At 44.5% G+C, this 23,019-nt stretch overlaps 1 protein-coding gene across 1 annotated transcript in view; it reads right to left on the bottom strand.

Annotated features, from left to right (window-relative positions):
- Positions 1 to 21,774, bottom strand: part of LOC107117826 (vomeronasal type-2 receptor 26-like) — a 43,607-nt gene extending 21,833 nt beyond the window's left edge. Inside the window, exons 1-4 of the mRNA XM_015419992.1 lie at positions 21,599 to 21,774; positions 20,388 to 20,679; positions 17,035 to 17,161; positions 15,491 to 16,346 (exon numbers count right to left, since the gene is read on the bottom strand). Coding sequence (XP_015275478.1) covers positions 15,491 to 16,346; positions 17,035 to 17,161; positions 20,388 to 20,679; positions 21,599 to 21,774 — 1,451 coding nt within the window. The remainder of the gene's footprint in view (positions 1 to 15,490; positions 16,347 to 17,034; positions 17,162 to 20,387; positions 20,680 to 21,598) is intronic.
- Positions 21,775 to 23,019: the final 1,245 nt, after the last annotated feature.

Consider the following 23,019-nt stretch of genomic DNA (forward strand, 5'->3'; position numbering starts at 1 on the left):
GGGAAAGTCCTGTGAGTGCTGTGTGAAGGACTTTTCCTCCTACATATATCATTTCAAAGTCTTCTGTACATTATGAGTACTTTTATGAAGTAGTATGAACTTCTTGAAGAAGAGCTATCGAAACGAAGATTAAAATCCGGAATCTTCGTCTTTGTCTGTGTACCATTTGTGGACCTGCACTATTCTTATCTATGTACCATTTGTGGACTTGTACTGCTCATGGACCTGTACACTGTATGATGTAAATTTAGTTTGCTGATATATGTGGTCCTCTTTTATTCTTACATAAACTGCCTCTTGTTTGCATGACTTTTGAACAATTGTGGTCTGCGTTATTTATACAGTGCTTCCTTGCTTTCTGTGATTCTCTGTGCCACATAGCTCTCTACTGTCTCAGAAACACTATTTTAAAAGGAGCACCAAGAGGGAGGGCAGTCAGTTGGCAAGTGGTGCCGAAGGCAGTAAGCTGTCCGCATGGTAGCCAAGGGGAAAGCTGAAGGGAAACGTATTGGGGAATAAAGAATAAGTTACAGTGGTTTCAATAATTGTGGGAGGGAGGAGGAGGAAGAGGAAGAAGAGGAAGAGTTGGATTTATACCCCACCCTTAACTTGGAGTCTCAGAGTGTCTTGCAATCACCTTTCCCTCCCCCTCCCCAAAACAGACACTGTACGGGGTACGTGGAGCTGAGAGAGCTCTTTTGAGAATGGCTCCTGAGAGAACAGCTCTGAGAGAACTGTGACTGACCTAAGATCACCCAGCTGGCTGCAGAGGATTGCCATTTCCCCAGTGCCAGGGAATCCAACAATTTCAAGGGCCCCAATAGACCACTGCCCAGGTGACTGGCAGGGGAAGGCCCATCCCAAGAAGCACCCTCCCAGCACACGCTAGCTTGATGACATTACCTGGGAGTGATGTCATCATGTGTCCAATGTTTGGAGTGACACTGGGTTTTGGGCAAAATGTTGTAAACGTGATGATGGTGACATCGCGGCCAGAAGACCTCAAGGAAAGATCGGAAGTCCCCTTGCCAGCAGCCAGGAAGACCTGGCAACCCTATGGCTACATGTGGAGGAGTGGGGAATCAAACCCAGTTCTCCAGATTAGAGGCCACCAGGCTTAACCACCACACCAAACTGGCTGTCTTCTGAAAAGTTGGGCTCTGAATAGTATCGCTTTTACCAAATAGCTTTTCTTCTTCTCCACTTCTTAGTCTGATAAAGAAGTAGAAGGTGGGTTCTGTCTGGCCAGAGGAAGAAACTCACAAGGCCCTGTGGTGAAAGTGGACCCCTACGTTTGTGGATCAGGAAAGGCAATAGTACAGTTGGCCATCATCTCCCCTCATCCACAAGATGATTAAAGAATGACCAAAATTTTCGCTAAATGGCATGGCAAGTCCCCTGTTGAATGTTGGTCCAGATCTCTAGCCAAGACATTTAGGGATTCATCTAGGCCTGACTAAATCCCAAGCCCCCATCACATTTCCTATGATACCTTTGTGGAGGGACATGATATTAACGTCAGTTGAAGGCTGTGGTATAGCTCAGGCCTCTAAAAGGGGCTCTTAGAAAGCTGCAGTCTCCTTGACCGAAAGGTGGAAGCAAAGATGCTCACCAGCTTCTGTATCTTCAGTTCATGTGGTTGGAGCACTTTTCCCTTTAAGTAAAGGCTGTCACTCAATGCTAGAGGGGCTGTGGCTCAGTGGCAGAGCATCTGCTTGGCATGCAGAAGGTCCCAGGTTCAGTCCCTGGAATTTCCAGTTAAAAGAACCTGGTAGGAGGCGATGTGAAAGACTTCTGCCTGAGACCCTAGAGAGCCGCTACTGGTCTGAGTAGACACTATTGACCATGAAGGCCCAAAGGTATGATTCAGGATAAAGCAGCTTCATATGTATATCCATGTATGTGTACAAAGGCAGACAACTGTACCCTTCTCCCTAACATACAAGGTGGTCTAACTCTGAGAAGTTCTGTGACCACTTTTAAGCACCCCATGCAAATGTTACATATTGTGTATGCTGATATGGAAGCACCACATATATGTACGTCCTCTGTGGTTCTTCTGACCACATTACATTTGCTTAGGTTTCCAACTTCACATAAAATGGGGAGGGGGGGAAATAACTTACATAGGGATGTCAAACAGCTTCTGAGAAGGGTGCTCCTCAAAGGAAGGTCTGTGGAAAACATAAAAGACTTGAGAAGTGATCCCACCAATGATGAGGTCACCGGGCTGATACCACTCATGTGGAACTGGGACGGCATTAGTCGTGGGGCACTTCTTAGCAGTTCCTTTGCATGCCATGTGAGGTAGCAGAAGCAGCAATGCTACTAACGCCACCGTCTGATGGGAAAGGGTCTCTCTGGGCAGAAGGTGCTCCCGTGTCCATCTGCATCCCCACGGCTACATTGCTGAAGGTTCAAGAAGCAAGAAGGGTCAAGAATGGACTCTGCCAAGAGACTTCTCATGGGGAAGACTACCACTCTTTTATTTAACCTCAGCAAAGTTAGACAAAGCCCTGACAATCGGTGACACCACTTTGAAGCCAGAGTTAAAGAAATCAAGGGAGACTTTCTCAAGATTCAAAATACCAGGGTTCTACCTACTTTTACTCCTAACCCCATCTTCTGAAAGGCACGTGAAAGGCTTTATAACTACTCTCCAGGTTGTATATTAGTTATTTTTCTAGTACCTTCTGAAAGGCTGTTAGAGTTCAGGCAGAAATAATAAATTATGGTGATTTAGATAATTGCATGGGGGACTAATTACTTCTGCAAAAGTTGGGATCTTAATAATAGCGCTGTTACCAAATGGCTTTTCTTCTCTACTTCTTAGTTGGATAAACAAGAAGGAGATGGGTTCTGTCTGGCCAGAGGAAGCAACTCACAAGGCCCTGTGGTGAAAGTGGACCACTATATTTGTGAATCAGAATTGGCTATCTTCTCCTCTCATCCACAATAAAGTTAAAGAATGATCAGAATTTTTGCTAAATGGCACAGCAAGTCCCCTGTTGAATGCTGGTTTATAACCCTGGCAAAGACTTTTAGTGATCCATCAAGGCCTGACTAAATCCCATCATCTTTCCTATGATATCATTGTGGAGGGACGTGATATTAAAATCAGTAGAAGGCTGGGGCGGAGCTCTGCCCTCTGAAATGGGCCCTCAGAAAACTCTCTAGCACAAGCTGCAATCTCCTTGGCCAAAAGGTGGCAGCAAAGATGCTCACCAGCTCACCATCTGGGACTTTTTAGCTTAGAAAAGAAACGACTAAGGGGGAATATGATAGAGGTTTCTAAAATTATATTTGGGTGGAGAGAGTTGACAAAGAAACACTTTTCTCCCTTTCCCAAAATACTAGAACTCACAGGCATCCAATGAAGCTTTTGGGCAACAGGTTCAGGATGAAGAAAAGGAAATACTACTTTACACAGAAACTGATTAATATGTGGAATTTGCTGCTAGAGAATGTAGTGATGGCCACAGGAATAACAAGCATTAAAAGGGGATTCGATTCATGGAAGATAAGTTTATCAAACAGTTCCCCCGGGTGAGGTGCAGGGGGCAGGGCACATGATGAAGCCCTGCCCCCTGCTTCCGACCGCCCCGCTTCCGGCCCTCATTCAGCCAGGAGGAGGCAGGAGAAGAGGGAGGGTAAGTTGCTTCCTCCCCGCCTCTCCCCACCCCTGCCTGCCTGGGGCCAGGGAGGGCCTTGGCGGGGCTTCCTCGCACTCCCGCCGGCCTTGCAGGTCCACCGCCGGGTCCCTGATGTCAGGGGGTGTGGCATATGCTAATGAGTTATGCTAATGAGTTCCCCTAGCTCTTTTTCTATGAAACGACCCCTGCCACTGGTCTGATCCAGCAGGGATCTTCTTATGCCCTTAAGTATGCTCCTTTGGAACCTCATTGGGTAGAAAGGTAAAGTATAAAGAAGCAAATAGCTAAATATCCCTTTGACGGAACTGATCTAGGTAGTTTTCTGGCCCCCCAGGTCCAGAAAACCCAGTAGCCGTGTTGAAATGGGTAGAGGAAACGAGTGCCTCAGATTTGGAAGTGCTGGGGGCTACGTCACACCCCAGCTACCTTCCTCAGACAGACCTTCTTTCTCTCTGTGTTGCCTCTCAGATCAGTCCTCAATTCCTCCCCGGCACTCTTCCGTTTCTTCCTTTATATAGCCCTTCTTCTCCCCTTAGTGCCACCCCTTTTGGTGATTAATAATCCTATAGGCTATACCACCTGTCCATCACCGTGATCTCCTATCCCATGTTACTTCCCCTCTTTAGGCCCGCCCTACTGTATAACCAGTGCTGTGTGTGTATGTGAGGGAGTGCCTGCTTCCGGTCTGGGCATCGTCGGCAACATCAGCACTTCTCAGGGGTAAGGCTGGAAGCTTCCACCTGTCCCGCTCTTTCAACCAGGCCCTCCCCCCTTTGCGTCTCATGCCCGTCCCAACACGGTCTGTGCCAGTCTGTTCCCTCCAGCCTCGTGGTGGGCATTGAGGGAGGGGTTTGGGGTCTTGGGGGGTTCCAAGCCTACCATTCTTTCCTGGGATTTGCAGGGAGCTCTGCGCGGGTAGCGCCAGTCCCGCCGCAGCGGGCTATTGATCCACTCAGGAGCCTGATTAAAGGTGTTAGTTTTGTCTTTTGTCCTATGTGGCTTAGGACCAGGATTTCTGAGGGACCATCTTCTCTCATACATTTCTGCTGGGGTGTTAAGATCACTGGGAGAGGCCCTTCTAATTGTCCCACCAATCAAAGAAGCTCATTGGGTCGGTGCACAAGAGAGGGCCTTTTCAATGGCAGCCCCACAATTATGGAACACCTTTCCAGGAAGATGTGCCTGGTGCCCTCACTTTCCATCTTCAGGAAGCAATTGAAGGCAGTTTTCTTTATGACTGCATTTAACTAATTTAGTTTGACTAACTGGAGTTTTTAATACGGTCTTTGATTTTATAATACTTTCTTTATTTACATTGCAAGCCGCCTGGAGTTCCAAATGATAGAAAGGCTGCTAACAGCTAACAGAGGTTTAAAGGAAATCAATAAAATCAGTAATAAATGACGGCTTCCTGGGTGACCTTGGGGGAGTCGTACACTCTCAGCCTAACCTACCTCACAGGGCTGAGAGTGTACCTGAGAGGGCAACCAAGTACAGAGGAGGGCAACCAAGGTGATTAGGTGGTTGGAGCACTTTCCCTTAAAGTAAAGGCTGTCACTCAATGCTAGAGGGGCTGTGGCTCAGTGGCAGAGCATCTGCTTGGTATGCAGAAGGTCCCAGGTTCAGTCCCTGGAATTCCCAGTTAAAAGGACCTGGTAGGAGGCGATGTGAAAGACTTCTGCCTGAGACCCTGGAGAGCTGCTACTGGTCTGAGTAGACACTACTGACCATGAAGGCCCAAAGGTCTGATTCAAGATAAAGCAGCTTCATGTGTATATCCATGTATGTGTACAAAGGCAGAAGAATCTGGGACTTTGCAGTTTAGAAAAGAGACAACTAAGGGGGAACATGATAGAGGTTTCTAAATTTATACATAGGGTGGAGAAAGTTGACAAAGAAACACTTTTCTCCCTCTCCCAAAATACTAGAACTCGAGGACATCCAATGAAGCTGCCAGAGGGTGTAGCGATGGCCTCATGAATAAAAAGCATTAAAAGCGGATTAGATAGATTCATGGAGGATGAGTCTATCAATGGCAACTAGTTATGGTGACCGAGGGGGACCTCCACATTCAGAGGCACCAAACCTCTGAATCCCAGAGCAAGGAGGCAACATCAGGGGAAGGCCTCTATGCCCTGTTGTTGGCGGACCAGAGGATCTGGTTGGCCACTGTGTGAGACAGAATGCTGCACTACATGGACTGTTGGTCTGATCCAGCAGGGCTCTTCTTAGGTTCTTAGCAGGGAGAGGCCTGTGCCTCTCTGCCCTTTTGTTGATCCTCCAGAGGAACTGGTTGGCTGCTGTGTGAGACCAGATGCTGAACTAGATGGACCACTGGTCTGGTCTGGCAGGGCTCTTCTGATGTTCTTACATTCTTAAGTAAAATGCTTTGGGACCCCATTGGGGAGAAAGGGGGGTTTAAAGGAGCAAATAACTAAATAACCCTTTGACGGAACTGAAGTAGGTAGTGTTTTATCAGCATTTAAAACTTCCTCCCTTGCAATTTAATCTCCTCATTTTAGGGCCTAGCATTCTTATTTGCAAAAAAAAAGAGAAAGAAACAGGAGAGGTGCTCAGTGACCGGGGAGGTGGGAGGAAAACAGATTTATTTCTACTGATGCCCCTGACAGTCAGACTTAGCAGGGATAACAATCTCCATTTGGAATGATTAAAATAATTCTACAATTTTGTCTCTTAGCCAGAGCTCCAGCAGGGGACAAGGAAAAAGTTAGTAAGTAAATCAGAAAGTGGTTATCAAGAGGAAATGCTGAAGGCAAGTGTGGGAGTCGAAATGTGGTAACAATACTGCACAAGACGGGGAATCCTCGGTAGGCAAAAAGGTCATGTTCGTCTCCCCTGCAAATGTATCCCAGTCATTTATTAAAAATTATTTTCCTTCAGCAACACTTTCAATGGAATTGAACAGAGCTGGGAAGAAAGCACCCAAGGAGGACACTGGCTGGGTGAAACTGGAGGGCACAGAAAGGGTTCATCACACACTCATTGCTTTCTCTTGGGCCCTCTGTAATTACTACCACCCACCTATGCAAAGAAAAACACAGACAATAGCCAAACGTCCAAGCAGATGTCCCCCATTTTAATGAAAGTATCACTTTGCCAGCCCCCTTATGCTGAAAAGGAGATGCGAGGGAGGGAACATGAGCCCCCTTATGCAAATCACAACACTTAGGTATAACTTCTTACAGCCTCCTGTGTTCCCAAAACTGGACCTTCCTACACCACTGGCAGGCAGTCCACCTATTGACAAACATGGAAAACTCCTTTGCTTTGATCTTGATTTTCATCAGCCCTTCATGTGAGTCTCTCTTGGAAGGGAAGGCATGAAATAATTTTTTTCCCCGTTATTGATCACAACTGAACTTTTCTCTTCTCCTCCTCCTCCCAGGGGTCGTCTCCCAAGTCACACTGGTGGAATCCGGCCCAGGAACAGCCAAGCCTGGAGAGTCTATCAGGCTGACCTGCGCTGTCACCGGATACTCCATCTCTAGTGGCTACTACTGGCACTGGATAAGGCAGCCTCCTGGAAAAGCCCTAGAATGGGTAGCAGCTATACATTATGGTGGGACCACGTACTATGCACCCTCTCTCCAAAGCAGGACTTCTATCTCCAAAGACGATGGCAAGAATGAGTTCTACCTGCAGATGTCCTCCCTGACTGTTGCAGACTCAGCCACATATTACTGTGCAAGAGACACAGTGAGAGGACTGAACTAAGAGCCCAGACAAAAAAGGGGAAGCAGGTTGTAGATACTGTGTTAAGAAATGCATATTTTCTTTGGAGGTTTGAATGGAGCAAAATCTTCACCAGGAGATTTAAAAGTGCTTTTCTCTGAGCAGAGAACAGGCAGAAGTGAGGAAGTATGTCAGTTCAACTGCTTTCCAGCCTCACCTCAGCCACCCTTTTAGAAACATTAAAAGGTCTAGCTAGGGACAATGGGATGGTCAAGCTCCCCCATCCTCCAAGCAGCAAACAGATTTCTGGAGGAATTAAGTACTAAAAAGACTTCAAGAAGAGCTTCTTTGACTCCACCTGACCTGGTCAGTGGAAGGAGAAAGAGAAATGATAAAATTCCAGGGAGCAAGGAGGAAGGTCTTTTTGTGCTGATTCCATCGAGGCAGACAGAACTCTTGGGAGGAGGCCATTGCCATTTGCTGGCCTGCAAACCCAAAAGAGGCTTCAAGGTAATGAGAACTCTATAAAACATCTGGTAACTTTCTAAGCTAAGGAGTCTGCCTCTGATTGGGCATGTATCTGATAGGGCATGCATAGAGGGAGGGACAGAGGAGTTGATTTTTATGCTTTTCATTTGAATCCCTTGCTCAGTCTGGTGTTGTGCTAAGAGTATTTTATTTATTTTTATTATTTTTTCCATTTAATAAAGTTTATAAAGAAATTTGCTTGTGTACAGAAACTACAGAGTGGTTTTCAGCAACCTCGATACAGATAAAACTTAGAAGTACAACATAATTTCAACATCGTATATATCTACCTTTATTGGCAGGAATCTTTTAAATGGGTGATTGCTCATACTAAGGGAATGCAGCTTAGAAACGTAGCCATTCCATTTATTTATTCTTCTCATTATATTCATTTTATTGCCCAGCCCACCCTGCCTGCATAGAAGGGCTCAGGGTGGGGAACATCAGTAGTGGAACAACATTAAAACAATAACTATAAATTAATCATTAACTGATGATTCCCCAAGTAGTAACACAATCAAAACTGAACATACAGATGGCAAGCAATACATCTCAGTGGAAATTATGCATCATGTGTTCGTGGATGTTGAATGATAATACAGCTGATGGACATATGCACAGAGCAGGGGGAGGCCAATATTGATGGAATTTCCACTGCCTCAACCATGGGCCTGGAGGAAGAGCTCTGTTTTACAATCCCTGCAGAACTGCATTAAGTCCTGCAGGGCCTGGATCTCACTAGGGAGAGTGTTCCAGCAGGCTGGTTCTACAGCTGAAAAGGCTCTGGGAAATTTGACCTTTATAAACAAACTAGAAAAACTGGTAAGGGATTTCATATGGCAAAAGAAGAAGCCATGTGTTAAACTTAAATTACTCCAGGAAAAAACAGAGAGGGGAGGTTTAGCACTATCTGATTGGCACTTATACTACCAGGCAGCCATAATGATGTGGTGACGTGATTGGGTGCAATTGAAAGATTTAAGGATTTGGATACTACCAGGCAGCCGTAATGATGTGGTGACGTGATTGGGTGATTGGGTGATTTAAGGATTTTGAAACTCGAAGGGCATGATTTAGGAGCAGGATGGCACTTCTTTATGTGGAACCATAAACAGAACACGCCTACACATTTTAATCAACATTTATTGAGGAAGGCCCTGTTAAAAATCTGGCTGGAGGTTAAAAAGCTATTTTATAGGAAAATTCCGGCATTGGTGGCTCCCTTGGAAGCAATATCTATACCAAGTTTGATGTCCACTTCAAGATATGTTACCTATAGAGAGTGCTTAGATATAAATGGAAATTTAAAAACCCAGAATCAGTTTGAGATCAAAGGAATTTTATTGTCCTGGAGAAAATGGCTGCTTCGGAGGGTGGACTCTATGGCCTTGTACCATGCTGAGGCCCCTCCCCTCCCCAAAACCCACCCTCTCCTGGGACCACCCCCAAAGTCTCCAAGTACTTTCCAACCCAGACCTGGCAACCCTACAGGTTGTTATTGTGCAGTCGCCAGTATAACGGCCGCGAATCTTCCCACAGATGCCCCCCCCCATTTTTATGAAAGTATCACTCTGCCAGATCCTTTATCTGGAAAAGGAGATGCGGGGGAGGGGACATGAGCCCCCTTATGCAAATCACAACACTTAGCTATATCTTCTTAAAAAGACCCTCCATTAGAGCCTCCTGTACTCCCAAAACTGGACCTTCCTCAACCACTGGAAGGTAGTCCACCTATTGACAAATATGGAATACTCCTTTGCTTTGATGCTGATTTTCTTCAGCCCTTCATGTAAGTTTCTCTTAGGATAGAAAGCATGAAATAATTCTTCAGCTATTCATCTGTAGATTGATCACAACTGAACTTTTCTCTTCTTCTCCTCCTCCCAGGGGTCCTCTCCCGAGTCACGCTGGTGCAATGGGGCCCAGAAAAAGCCAAGCCTGGGGAGTCGATTAAGCTGAACTGTGCCGTCCATGGATACTACATCTCTAAGGGCTACTGGTGGAGCTGGATAAGGCAGTCTCCTGGCAAAGGCTTGGAATGGTTAGCAGTTATACGTTACAGCGGGGAAACTTACTATGCACCCGCTCTCCAAAGCAGGATTTCTATCTCCAAAGACAATAGTAGGAATCAGTTCTATTTGCAGGTGTCCTCCCTGACTGTTGCAGATGCAGCCACATACTACTGTGCTGGAGACACAGTGAGAGAAACGAACTAAGAGCCCAGACAAAAAAAAGGGAAGCAGGTTGTAGACACAGGAAAGCTCCAACTGAGCTTATCAGCATTGTGTCCTCTGGCCTTTTTTGCCCATGAACAGCCAATTTCCTTGTTCCTCAGACAAAGATCTCCCTCAGCAAAGCCTAAATGGAAAGCTGAAGGGAGTGTTGGGGTCCAAACATGGTAACAATAATGCAAAAGATGGGAAGAGAGTGGAATTTGCAGGGAATCCTTTGTGAGAAAGGGGGATATCTAACAGACCCACTGATGGATGAATCTCTCCTACAAATTAATCCCAGTCATTTTTTTTTTAATTCTTTTTCTTCAGCAACATTTCTGATGGTAGTGAGCAGGGTTGGGAAGAAGCAGCCAATGAATTTCTTCCCTGGGTGAAAGTAGTGGGCACAGAGGGGGTTAAGCAGTCCAGCTGTGAATCCCAGTACCAGGAGAAAACATCAGAGGAAGGCCTGTAAGCCTTGGTGTTCACCCTCCAGAGGAACTGGTTGGCTACTGTGTGAGACAGGATGCTGCACTAGCTGGACCTCTGGTCTTATCCAACAGGACTCTTCTTATGTTCTGATCAGGGGGAGTCCTCAGTCACTATGCCCTGTTGTTGGCACTCCAGGGGGACTGGTTGGCCACTGCGTGAGACAGGATGCTGGATTAGATGGACTGTTGGTGTTGTCCAAGGGAGCTCTACTTACATTCTTAACATTAGGGGAAGGCCTCTGCCTCTGTGCCCTGTTGTTGGCACTCCAGGGGGACTGGTTGGCCACTGTGTAAGACAGGATGCTGGACTGTTGGTCTGATCAAGCAGGGCTCTTCTTACGTTCTGATTGGGGGAAGGCCTCAGGCACTATGCTTTGTGGTTGGAACTCTAGAGGAATTAGTTGAACACTTTGTGGGACAGGATACTGGACTAGCTGGACCATTGGTCTGGTCAAGCAGGGCTCTTCTTATATTCTGATTGGGGGAAGGCCTCAGTCACTATGCCTTATGGTTGGAACTCTAGAGGAATTAGTTGACCACTCTGTGAGACAGGATGCTGGACTAGCTGGACCACTGGGTCTGATTCAGCAGGGCTCTTCTTATGTTCTAATCATGGGAAGGCCTTGGTCCCTATGCCCTGTTGTTGGCCCTCCAGAGGGTCTGGTTGACCACTGTGTGAGACAGGATGCTGGACTAGAAGGACTACTGGTCTGATCCAGGAGGGCTTTTTTTATATCCTTAGGTTCTAATGTTCTTAATAGCCCCCTCCTTGTCTTCTCTTGGGCCTTCCATAACTACCACCCACCTCTGCAATCACAGCATTACAGCCACATGTGTGTGAGAGAAAACCACAGACAATAGCCAATCATCCCAATAGATGTTCCCCTTTAGAACGAACACATCACTCTACCAGCCATTTATCTCAATAAGGGAGTGCGAGGGTGGGAATATGAACCCCTTATGCAAATCACAACCCCTGAGCTATATGTTTTTAAACAGCTACTCAATTAGAGGCTCCCATCTTCCCAAAACTGGCAGATAGTTGCCTATCAGCAAACATGAAATACTCCTTTGCTTTGATGTTGATTTTCATCAGTCCTTCATGTGAGTCACTCTGGGAGGCAAAGGTATGGAATAGTTCTGCTGTTATTTATGTGTGGATGGATCAGAACGGAACTTTTCTCTTCTTCTCCTCCTCCCAAGGGTCCTTTCTCAAATCACCCTAGTGGAATCCGGCCCAGAAACAGCCACGCCTGGAGATTCTATCAGGCTGACCTGCACTGTCACAGGATACTCTATCTCTAGTAACTATGACTGGATGTGGATAAGGCAGCCTTCTGGCAAAGTCCTAGAATGGGCGGCAGCTATAACTTATGAAGGGAGCACATACTATGCACCTTCTCTCCGAAGCAGGATTTCTATCTCCAAAGACAATGGCAGGAGTGAGTTCTACCTGCAGATGTCCTCCCTGATTGTTGCAGACTCAGCCACATACTACTGTGCAAGAGACACAGTGAGAGAACTGAACTAAGAGCCCAGATAAAAAAAGGGAAGCAGGTTGTAGACACAGGAAGGTGCTGACTGAGTTTAACAGCATAGTGTCCTCTGTCGTGTTGTATGTATCAATAGCTAATGTTCTTGTTCCTTAAAACTGAGTGGGTTTGTCCATTCTAGTGTTTCTTCAGTAAATGTTCCACTAAATTCCATTTAACTAGACAAATCCCTAAAATCAGCTCCAGAACTGGATCATGCGTACCTCAATACCCAGTTCCTTCTTGTCATTTTATATAATGCAGGGTTTCCCAGCCTTTTTGAGCCAGTGGGTACCATTGTAATTCTGATACTGGTTGGTGGGTGCAACCAGAAAATGGCTGTCACAGAAGGTGAAGCCAAGAACAGAATATGAAGGAGTGAGTTCATGCACAATCCTAATAGTAACTCCACAACTTTTCAGGCAGATGCATGGGACTGCATGCCTGGTTTATTAAAATTATTTTTGCAATATGTGGTTTCCAAAAGCATATGTGATTTTGTGTAAATCCCCAACCCATCACCAAAAGAATGGCCAGGCATTCTGATCAAGATGGCTTCTGGGAGTTTCCCATTACACACTTGCAGACTGGTAGCACAGAGGAAAACAAGAATGGACGTGAACTGGTAGGAAAGTCACAGCTGTGATAAACTTCACATGCCTCTTGCTGGGTACAAAAATCTAGAGGAGGGGTGTCAAACGTGCGGCCTGCGGGCCGTATCAGGCCCCTGGAGGGCTTCTACCAGGCCCGCAGTGGAACTGGTTGTCTTCTTCTTCTTCTTTCTGTTCTGCTGCTACTGCATCATTGTAGGTTTGCAGCTTACAGATATACATCTGAACAACATACTCAAGATTGCAACACCACAGACATTTTGATGTAATAATTCAGAGAAAGAGATGTCAATTATCAGACACTGTTAAATAAAATATTGCAAGAATGCTAATATTTTAAGCATGTTTTTATTTTAAGTTAAAAAAAAGTTTGTGTTTGTGTCCTTTAAAAAGTTTATATCTCCGCTACCGGGCATTACATTTTATGACACACACGGCCCAGCCGAACAAGGTCTCATTTATGTCAGATCTGGTCCTCATAACCAATGAGTTCAACACCCCTGATCTAGAGGGTAATATTTCTCAATGCATTGAATCTGCTAGGGAAAGTAGACCAAGGGATTCAGAACTAGAAAATCTGGAGAACAAATCAGAAGAGGAGAATTTCAGAACTATTCTTTTGGTGACCATTTCCCATGCCAAAGATCTATGTCCAACATTGTCCCTCTCCTCTTAACATCTTCCTCCTTTAGGCTCTGTTCTCATCTGTTGCAGCCTGCAATAGCCTGCCTTCTACTGATTTAAAAAAAACTAAGGTGATGTTTGGCCTGTTGATAAAAGAGATACTAGAAACACTGAATTGTCTGACAGTATGCTTTGAGGATTCAATGTCTATCTCAGCACCTGTAGATGGTGAATTGATCTAAGCCATGGGGTTCAGGGGCCTGTATCAGTCAAGACACATTCCCTGCTCCCAGCTCTCTCTCCTAGTTGCTGCTGCTATTGAAAGAAAACTGCTAGACTGTAGAATACTTCAAATCAGGGGTCATTTCATAGAAACAGAGCTGCATGAGCTCATTAGCATATTAGCACATGCCACACCCCCTGACATCACCGGAACTGTGCACCAGCCCCTCTGACAGGCAGAAGCACCTGGGATCCATTCTTTCCCCCCTCTCCCTTCCCTTTGCCTTCAAGTTGGGCGAAGGAAAAGGGGAGGGGGAGGATCTCAGGTGCTTCTGCCTGACAGAGGTGTTGGCATGCCCACAGCCAGCCTGGGTGAATTATAGAATCATTGAGTGGGAATGTACCTCCAGGGTCATCTAGTCCAACCCCCTGCACAATGCAGAAATTCAGGAGATGAGCAGTGGGAGGAAATTAGCGGGGGGAAGCAGCCTTGTGTACTTACTGGACATTTGTACAGGAAGTGACAAAGGGTAGCTCTATGAATCACCAGAAACACTCTTTTAAAAACCATAGTGTTTCTAGTTATTCCTAAATGTACCTTTTGTCATTTCCTGTATGAACTTCTGTTGAGTACATAAGGCTATATTTTTATTTTTTTCCTCCCATGATTCTGATCCAACAACAACAACAACACTCCTACCAGTTGCAAAGCCTTCCTGGCAACCCTAGCTGACTGGAGTGTTCAAATATTCTATTCAATCATAAGTAAAATACTAAGAAAATAACAACAACCAAAAAGCCTCCCATTATAAGCTCCACTTGACAGATGTAGCTACCTTTTGTGCATGGAAAGAGCCATCAAGTAACTGCCAACTTATGACAACCCCATAGGGTTTTCAAGACAAGCAACTAACAGAGGTGGATTGCCATTGCCTTTCTCCACAAAGTTTTACTTAGTGGTCTCACAGTCTTGCAAGAGCTGATGGGATTGGATTATATGATACCATTCCACATCCAAAAGCTATATTTTGCCAGCCCCCTGTATTACTTTTTTTCTTTAGAAGGGATGGTGTGGGATGCGAGAGGAACCCTAAATACAAACTTCAAGTCAAGAACTCTTGCTATTATAAGAGGTTCACCTTTTCTGCCTTGTCCATTCTACAAAGCCAGTTCTTACGGCTGAGAGACCAACAAGTCTTTATAAACCTGAAATACTCATCTGTTTCAAGTCCCTGTAGGGGGATGAAGGAATCATTCTGTGTATTTTTTCACATGTGCTTTCATCAAAACTGAGTCCATCTCTTCCCCACATATCCTCTTCCAAGCCAAACTGGTGGAATCTGGGCTAGAAATTGCCAAGCCTGAAGAGCTGGGTAGGAACTGTGGCACTTTAGTAGAGCATCTGCTTGAATTGCAACAGGTGCCAGGTTCTGTCCTTGGCATCTCTAGTAAAGAAGGGTTAAGTAATAGGTGATGTGAAAGACCTCTGCCTGAGAAACTAGAGAGACACTGTCAGTCTGAGTAGACAATACTGATCTTGATATTTCAGTGGTCTGACTAAGTATAAGATAGTTTCATTAGTTTATGTGATAGTCCATCAGGCTGACCTCCACCACCACAAAATGCTTGTTCTGACAACCTGATGATTAATGTCAGATACCATGTCAGTAGAGGAAACCTGCTGGGTGACAAGGATGGCTGGAACTCCAGACAATCAGGAATCTAGTTAAAGTTGACATATTCAGTGTTTTGACAGAGCAAGATGATTCTGACGTAGATCAATAGGCCAAAAAGGCAACCATAAGTTTGTAACAGTACATCAGATCCATTGTTTCTGTTCCACAGGAGACACCCATAGAATAAGGCAATTAGATTGCTTAATTTTTCCTTTTAATTAACTGATCCCTTTTGTTTAACTCTGGCCTCAGAAGAATAATGTAACATTTAGGAAAAAAGATACAAGCTAGTAACCCGAGACTGGAGGTCAAGATAGAGAAGATCTCCACAGCTACCATGTACTTCCCGTTGGTGCTCAGGTAGGTTGGAACAAAAGATACCCAAACACTACAAAATATAAACATACTGAAGGTGATGAACTTGGCCTCATTAAAGCTGTCTGGTAGTTTCCTGGCAAGGAAAGCCATAGTCAAGCTTATGGTTGACAGAAGTCCCATATAGCCTAGAACAGTATAGAACATAATAACAGACCCTTCATTACATTCTAGTATGATATTTTTCATCAATGATTGTCTGTCAGCATCTGGGAAAGGGGGAGAAGTTCCAATCCACACCACACAAATACTTATTTGAATAAGCGAGGAGGAAAAAATAATGGAGTTGGCCAGTCTTCTCCCCACCCACTTCCTCATGCTGGACCCTGGTTTGGTGGCCATGAAAGCTACAACCACAGTGATAGTTTTGGCCAACACACAAGAAACAGCCACTGAGAAGATGATGCCAAAACCAGATTGTCGGAGGAGGCAAGACACTTTCCTAGGCCGTCCAATAAACAGCAAGGAACAGAGGAAGCAGAGCAGGAGGGAGATCAGGAGAGAAGAAGTAATATCACGGTTGTTTGCTTTGACGATGGGGGTATCTTTGTGCTTAATGAAAGTTCGTAGCACTATGGCTGTGATCAGGGAAAAAGAAACAGCAAGTGAGGCTAGACAGATCCCTAGAGGTTCTTCATAAGTGAGGAAGCTGATTGTCTTGGGGATGCATTGGTTTTGGTCTTTGCTTGGGTACTGATCCTCTGGACACTTGATACAGTCATCCACATCTGGAAAAGATTAGATGTCTCATTTCAGTGTCAGTTTATATGCAAGCACAGACTGGTTTTTCACAACTACTTTCATTGTGAGAGTACCATGGAAATCACTCTCCTTGATTTTCATCTCAAAATGAGTAAGTAAATAACCTGGCACATACTATGCTTTGCATGCATGCATGGTACTCCAACATTGCATAAGAAGGATTTTTTTCCAAATATTTGCAGCACCATAATATCTCTATACATCCCAGTTCTGCACATGGTGCTGACTGCTATACATCACTTCTGACCCTTGATGCCAGAAATAACCTGCATGCAAAGCAGAGATTCTTTCACTTAGCCATAGTCCTCCCTGTCTATTTTTATGGCTGTGTAATATGAAAGTTTTTTCTATGAAGTCCTTTTTAATTCCCAGATTTGTCATCCACTAATGAATGGTTTCTCATATTTTCATATACATCACTTTAAAAAAATATATACATCACTTGGTGACAGCTTGATGTTTTAATGGGTTCTATTGGGTAGCATTATGCATTATGCAGAAGATTATCTTTACCCTCAGACTTACTATTTATTATGTGGTAGAATTCTCCAGTTTACCAAGTGCTTACTCATATACTTTGCTGAGCCCTGCTTGGTGTATAGCCATCTGAATTAAAGCCATATGAAGGACCCCTTCGTATGCTCTGTCACCTACCCTTCTTGTTTGAAATCTTCCCTTCAGGGCATGGAATACAATCATAGCAGCAAAATTTCTTCCCTTCTCTCTTTTGTTTCTGAAAACCAAGATGACAGGAGACACTACACAAAGAAACCGGCACCACCTATTGGCAAACACAAGAGGATTTTTAAAGTAGGAGAAATGGTTGGCCATCAGGCACTCCACAAAGAAAAAGATTGAAATGGCATAATGCGTTTATATCAAAAGTGATGGATGAAAAAATGTGCTCATGCTTTCCAAGGAAAGGTAGGAATTAGGTGCATTCTATTGTTTGGCCGAAAACCGAGACTGAATGAAAAATGTTTATTACTCCACTCAGTGCTTCACGCCACACATGGTACCAAGGCTATTGTTGGGCTCTTGGCAAAATGTGGTTGACAAAGAAATTGGGGAGAAATCTGAAGTGGGTCTACTCAGAAGCAAGTCCCCTTTGTGTGAGATGCTTACACCCAAGAAAGTTTGCAGCCTGTATTGCAGAAGTGGAGGAGTGAGAGGGTTCGGGCTACAAATATAACATGTGACCAATAAGATTATTTAAATAGCCCTTGATCCTGAAGTTTTTGTTAATCATACATCAGAAAGTTGCAGTCTTCAAAGAAAAAGGAAATCTGTGTTACATGACAAATTTCTCTTTGCTAAAGATCAGGAAAGTGGTATGAACAATCACTATGATGAGCGGGACAATTCCAACTGCAGAATAGCCCATCTGAAGAACAGAGTGGTACATTGGGGACATACAAGAAACCACACCTGGTTAAAATGTCTGGGCCACACAATCTTATCCTCATTAATGATGAATTCTTGTCCTTCGAGATCACTGTTATCCAATCTTCCGATATTCATTCTTAAGATGGAGTTGTTTGGGAATGTGACCAGATTCATGATATCAAAGCCAGCTCTCATTTCTTTGTTTGCATTAAAAGACATGGTTCCTCCAGCCGAGTTGTTAAATGCAACATCTTGAAGAGATGGGTGGAGCTAGTAAACAGAAACAAATGATTCATAATACATTAAGAATCTTCATGCACAGATTTACAAACACCACTTTCTCATTGATAGTGTCTTGGAGAACTAGAGCAGGATGTTATTGCAGAATGGTTCTTTGGGGCCTTTACCATCCTGTGACAGTCCCTACATCTTCCACAAGCTACTCCTGGGCATAAGCACATGGCAGAACATTGTGCAGGGGACTGCAGTGGGAAAGAAAGGCAAAAATCCCACGTGTATTACCTTGTGCAAACTTAGCCCATTTGTGAACGAGGGGAGTCTTTATTAATTACCCTTCCTACTGTAAACCCAGATTCTGTGTTGTATCCCACCTTATTCCAAGCAAACCACAATCCTTTAGGAGCAACTTTTGGGGACTACAGTTGGTTGCAGAAAAATCAGGTAGCAAAAGATCTGTTCCATAAGCATTAACTTATTCACACATACCTGGACCCATGCCATAACTATGCAATTTCGTCTAGACACAATGTGGTAAAGCAGTTTTGGTTTGGTTTCTTGCAGTTGTAAATCAGTGGAAATGTACGGCTTAACCTTTTGCAGCCTCCAAGTACAGAAATAAATGTAAACCCACACAAGTTTGTCGGCAGAGTAACTTATTAATGGAAGACGAAGCTATTCATTGAAACAAAGTTGTTTCATTATGGAGGCCTTACCTTCCAAGGGCGGAGATCTTGAAGTTTGTCTTTTTTGCTGCCCAACAATCCCCTGTGATTGTATCTGGAGGAGTACATGCCATGTAAAGCATGTGCCACAGCATAGACAGCATTATAGATACTGTAGCTGTGGCCAGTCATGCACATTTCAAAAAGAGGCCCCGGAAGATTTTCCAGCCTCTCCTCCCCAGTACAGATTCCATTGACTTGCATGGGCATGCTGCAGTTTGGATAAAAACAGTTGAACGCTTGCTCCCAGAAGCTCTGGAGGAAATGATCTCTTTCAGTCCAGCAAGGCTTAATGAGCTGAAGGAAATGTTGATACTCTGGAAGATCACTCGAGTGTATCATGAAGGAAATGGCTCCTTGGAACACTTGCAGATCTGAGAGCGACTGAAGGCTCGTCAAAGCAAAATCGATCTGGGCAGTCATAATCCACACCTTTCCATCAGATGTATTTTCTTTGTGTCCAGGAGCTCCAAGAAGTATGAAATAGCTCAGCCACAAAATGGAGAAAGTTTCTCCATGGAGGACACATGTATTGACTTTAGCATCTGTAACAGGTCGGTGTATACTGGAGACCATGTCATTGATTTCATACATGTCGGTCAAATAGGTTTGTCTTGGAATTCTTTGTACAAATGCAGAACACAGTCCATGCTGGGTAAAGAGGGACTCCAAAGCCTGCAAGAAATGTTCTCCACTCTCATCATCCACAGCATATAGCCCGACCCATGTCCATCCAAAATGCTTCAATAAATGGATAATTCCTGTGTATTGTTGGGCTTCGTTGGGGACCATGCGGTAAAAGGACAGAAACTGTCGTGTATTAGTATCTTCTGAAGCAAAGGAGCCATATGTGAGCTGAAAGACAATGTGGGTATGTATGTCACCTAATATGCAAAGAAGTGCCTGCTACAAAAAGAGCCCTGCGAAGATTTATATATATATAAATGAATATTTGTGGCACTAAAAATCCGATTTCAGCCTGCAGTTTCAGAGAGTATGAAAGTCAAGGGCTCCTCTGACCAAAGTGTCGTAGCATGATAAAAGCTCTAGGAAACAGTCATTTGCTTAAAGTGCTTGAATCTACCCAAGAAGATAGTTTTCGATGGATAGACATGTTCAGTTGCAGTAAAGAATTATATTCAAGAGGGCTCTTTTTGTAGCAGGAACCCCTTTGCATATCAGGCAACAAACCCCTAATGTAGCCAATCCTCCAAGAACCTACAGTAGCCCCTGCAAGAAGAGCTCTGTAAGCTCTTGGAGGATTGGCTACATTAGGGGTATGTCACCTAATATGCAAAGAAGTGCCTGCTACAAAAAGAGCCCTGCCAGTAGCATCTTAAGGACCAACAAGATTTCCACTATATAAGCTTTTGAGAATCAGTGAAGCTTCAATGAAGGGACTTTTGACTCTCAAAAGCTCATACCCTGGAAATCAGGTTGGTCTTTACAGTGCTGTTGGACTCAAATGTAGTTGAATCTTTCCAGTGCCTCCTGTTCTTTCTGCTTCTCTGAAGCTCTGAAGCTCTGAAGCATTTCTTCTTTGATCTGTTGTAGATTTCCCTATCGGAATCACAGCATCACTCTCAGAGTGACAAGAGTTAATAACATGAAAGATTAGTAAAAAAAATCCACACACCCTATGCAGTGCAGAGATCCTACCTGTGGGATCTTGTAAAGGCCTAAGATATCTGCCATGAGGAAGGAGATATCAGAGCCTAGTCCCCCAATGATGGCTACAAGGTTTTTCGCTTTGTCGCATTTGTAGTTGGGGACAAATCTGTGTAATTTGAAGAGCAGCTCCAGAGTGGTCCGATAGGTCATCTTTGCATCATAGTAGCTGTCACAAACATGGAACCCAAGTGTGATGTTGGGCAAGATCATGGGATTCTCATTGATCTCATTTATGGCAAATGCCAAGGACAGCATGTGCTGGTAGAACTTGGTCACCATACTGCAGAGAGAGGGACATACTCTTTCACAAGGCAATTTTACAATGCACAGGGGTCACTCTACCATAGCATCAATACACTCTGGCTTCAAATAAAGTAACCGAATTTTGAAATCAACTCATCTGAGCATTACTAGATTGCATCATAGTTAGAAAGGAGGAGGGAAAGCTTGCAGTGGCTAAGAAGAGGGGATTTACAGATTGAGGGATACAGATACAGAGGAGAACAAGAGTACACCAGGCAGTGGCAAAGGTGTACACCAGTTTGGTGTGGTGGTTAAGAGCAGCGGGCTTTAATTGGGTTTGATTCCCCGCTCCTCGACATGCAGAACTGTTCTCTGAAGACGAGTTCTCTCAGAGCTCTCTCAGCCCCACCTACCTCATGTGATTAACACATGGAATTCACTGCCACAGGAGGTGGTGGCAGCTACAAGCATGGATGGCTTCAAGAGAGAATTAGATAAACCAATGGAGCAGAGGTCCATCAGTGGCTATTAGCCACAAGGTATAGATAGGAACTCTCTGTCTGGGGCAAGGGATGCTCTGTATTCTTGGTGTTTGAGGGGCAACAGAGGGTGGGCTTCTAGTGTCCTGGCCCCACTGCTGGACTTTCTGAGGGCACCTGGTATTTTTGGCCACTGTGTCTTATGTTCTTTGTACAACCTCAGACTACACTATGTAGTCTTAGACAAGCCTCCGCCGACCCTTTCTCCCACTTCCCCCCATTATCTGCAATATAGGGACAACTGTACTTTGTAAGGATTCCAAGATAATTGTGAGAAGTCTTGTGAAAGCTTTCAGGCACACCTTTCAAATGTTCCATAGTAAGTGTGTAGCTGTGAATCTCATCTCTAGATGAAGATTACTCAGGTTTCCAACTTCACATAACTTGAAGACAGAAAAAATGAAAATGATAACTTACACAGGGATATCAAACAGCTTCTGAGAAGGGTGTTCCTCAAAGGAAGGTTTGTGGGACATATAAAGGACTTGAGAAGTAACCCCTCCAATGAGGAAGTCACCCGGCTGATACCACTCATGCGGTACAGGAAGGGCATCATTCGTGGGGCACTTCTCAACAGCTCCTTTGCACGCCATATGAGGTAGCAGAAGCAGCAAAACGACTAATACCACCATCTGATAGGAAAGCGTGTCTCTGGACACAGATGCTCCTGTGCCCTTCTACACCTCCATGACAGCATCGGTGAGGTTTAAAGAAGCTTAGAAGAGGCAGCAATGAACTTTGCGAAGATACTTCTAAGGGAGAATAATACCACCCTTTAAAAAAAAAAAAACTCAGCAAGATTAGAAAAAGGCTGAAAAAAACAATAATCTAGGGCAATCTGAGGCCAGAATTACTTATCTCAAGGGAGGCTTTCTCAGGATTCAATCGGACAGGGCCCTGCCTACCTAATGTCAGCTTTGAAAGGCATCTGAAGGGGTTTATAACTATTTTCTGGTATGTTTATTGGTCATTTTCCTAGTAACTTATGGAAGGTTGATAGACTTCTGGCACAAAGGATAAATTACAGTGATTTAAATAATTGAAGGGGGGAAATAATTGCCTCTGCAAAAGTTGTACTCAGGATAGTAGTGCTGTCAGCAAATGGCTTTTCTTCTCCTCTGACTTCTTAGTATTGCAACAGGTGGGAGGTGGCTTCTGTCTGGCCAGAGGAAGCAACTCACAAGGCCCTGTGGTGAAAGTGGACCCCAACCTTTGTGGATCAGAAAAGGCAATGGTACAATTGGCCATCTTCTCCCCTCATCCAAAAGAAAATTAAAGAATGACCAAAACAAATGCTAAATGGAATAGCAAATCTCCTGTTGAATGTTTGTCCAGATCTCTGGCATAGGCCTTTAATGATTCACCTAGACCTGACTGAATCCAAAGTCAACATCATGTTTTGTGCCATGGTTTTGTGTAGTGGTTAAGTGCATGGACTCTAATCTGGGAGAACCGGGTTTGATTCCCCACTCCTCCACTTGCACCTGCTGGATGACCTTGGGCAAGCCATAGTTCTGATAAGAGCTGTTTTTGAAAAAGAGCAGTTTCTGTCAAGAGCTCTCTCAGCCCCACCTACCTCAAAGGGTGTCTGTTGTGGGACTGGATGACCTTGGGCAAGCCATAGTTCTGATAAGAGCTGTTTTTGAAAAAGAGCAGTTTCTGTCAAGAGCTCTCTCAGCCCCACCTACCTCAAAGGGTGTCTGTTGTGGGAAAGGGAAGGGAAAGGAGTTTTTAAGCCACTCCAAGACACCTTCGGGTAGTGAAGTGCGGGGTATAAATCCAATCTCCTCCTCCTCCTCCTCCTCCTCCTCCTCCTCCTCCTCGTCTTCTTCTTGGAA

Source organism: Gekko japonicus, unplaced genomic scaffold (genome assembly GCF_001447785.1).
Source record: "Gekko japonicus isolate JY-2015 unplaced genomic scaffold, Gekko_japonicus_V1.1 scaffold5081, whole genome shotgun sequence".
Classification (NCBI taxonomy): Eukaryota; Metazoa; Chordata; class Lepidosauria; order Squamata; family Gekkonidae; genus Gekko; species Gekko japonicus.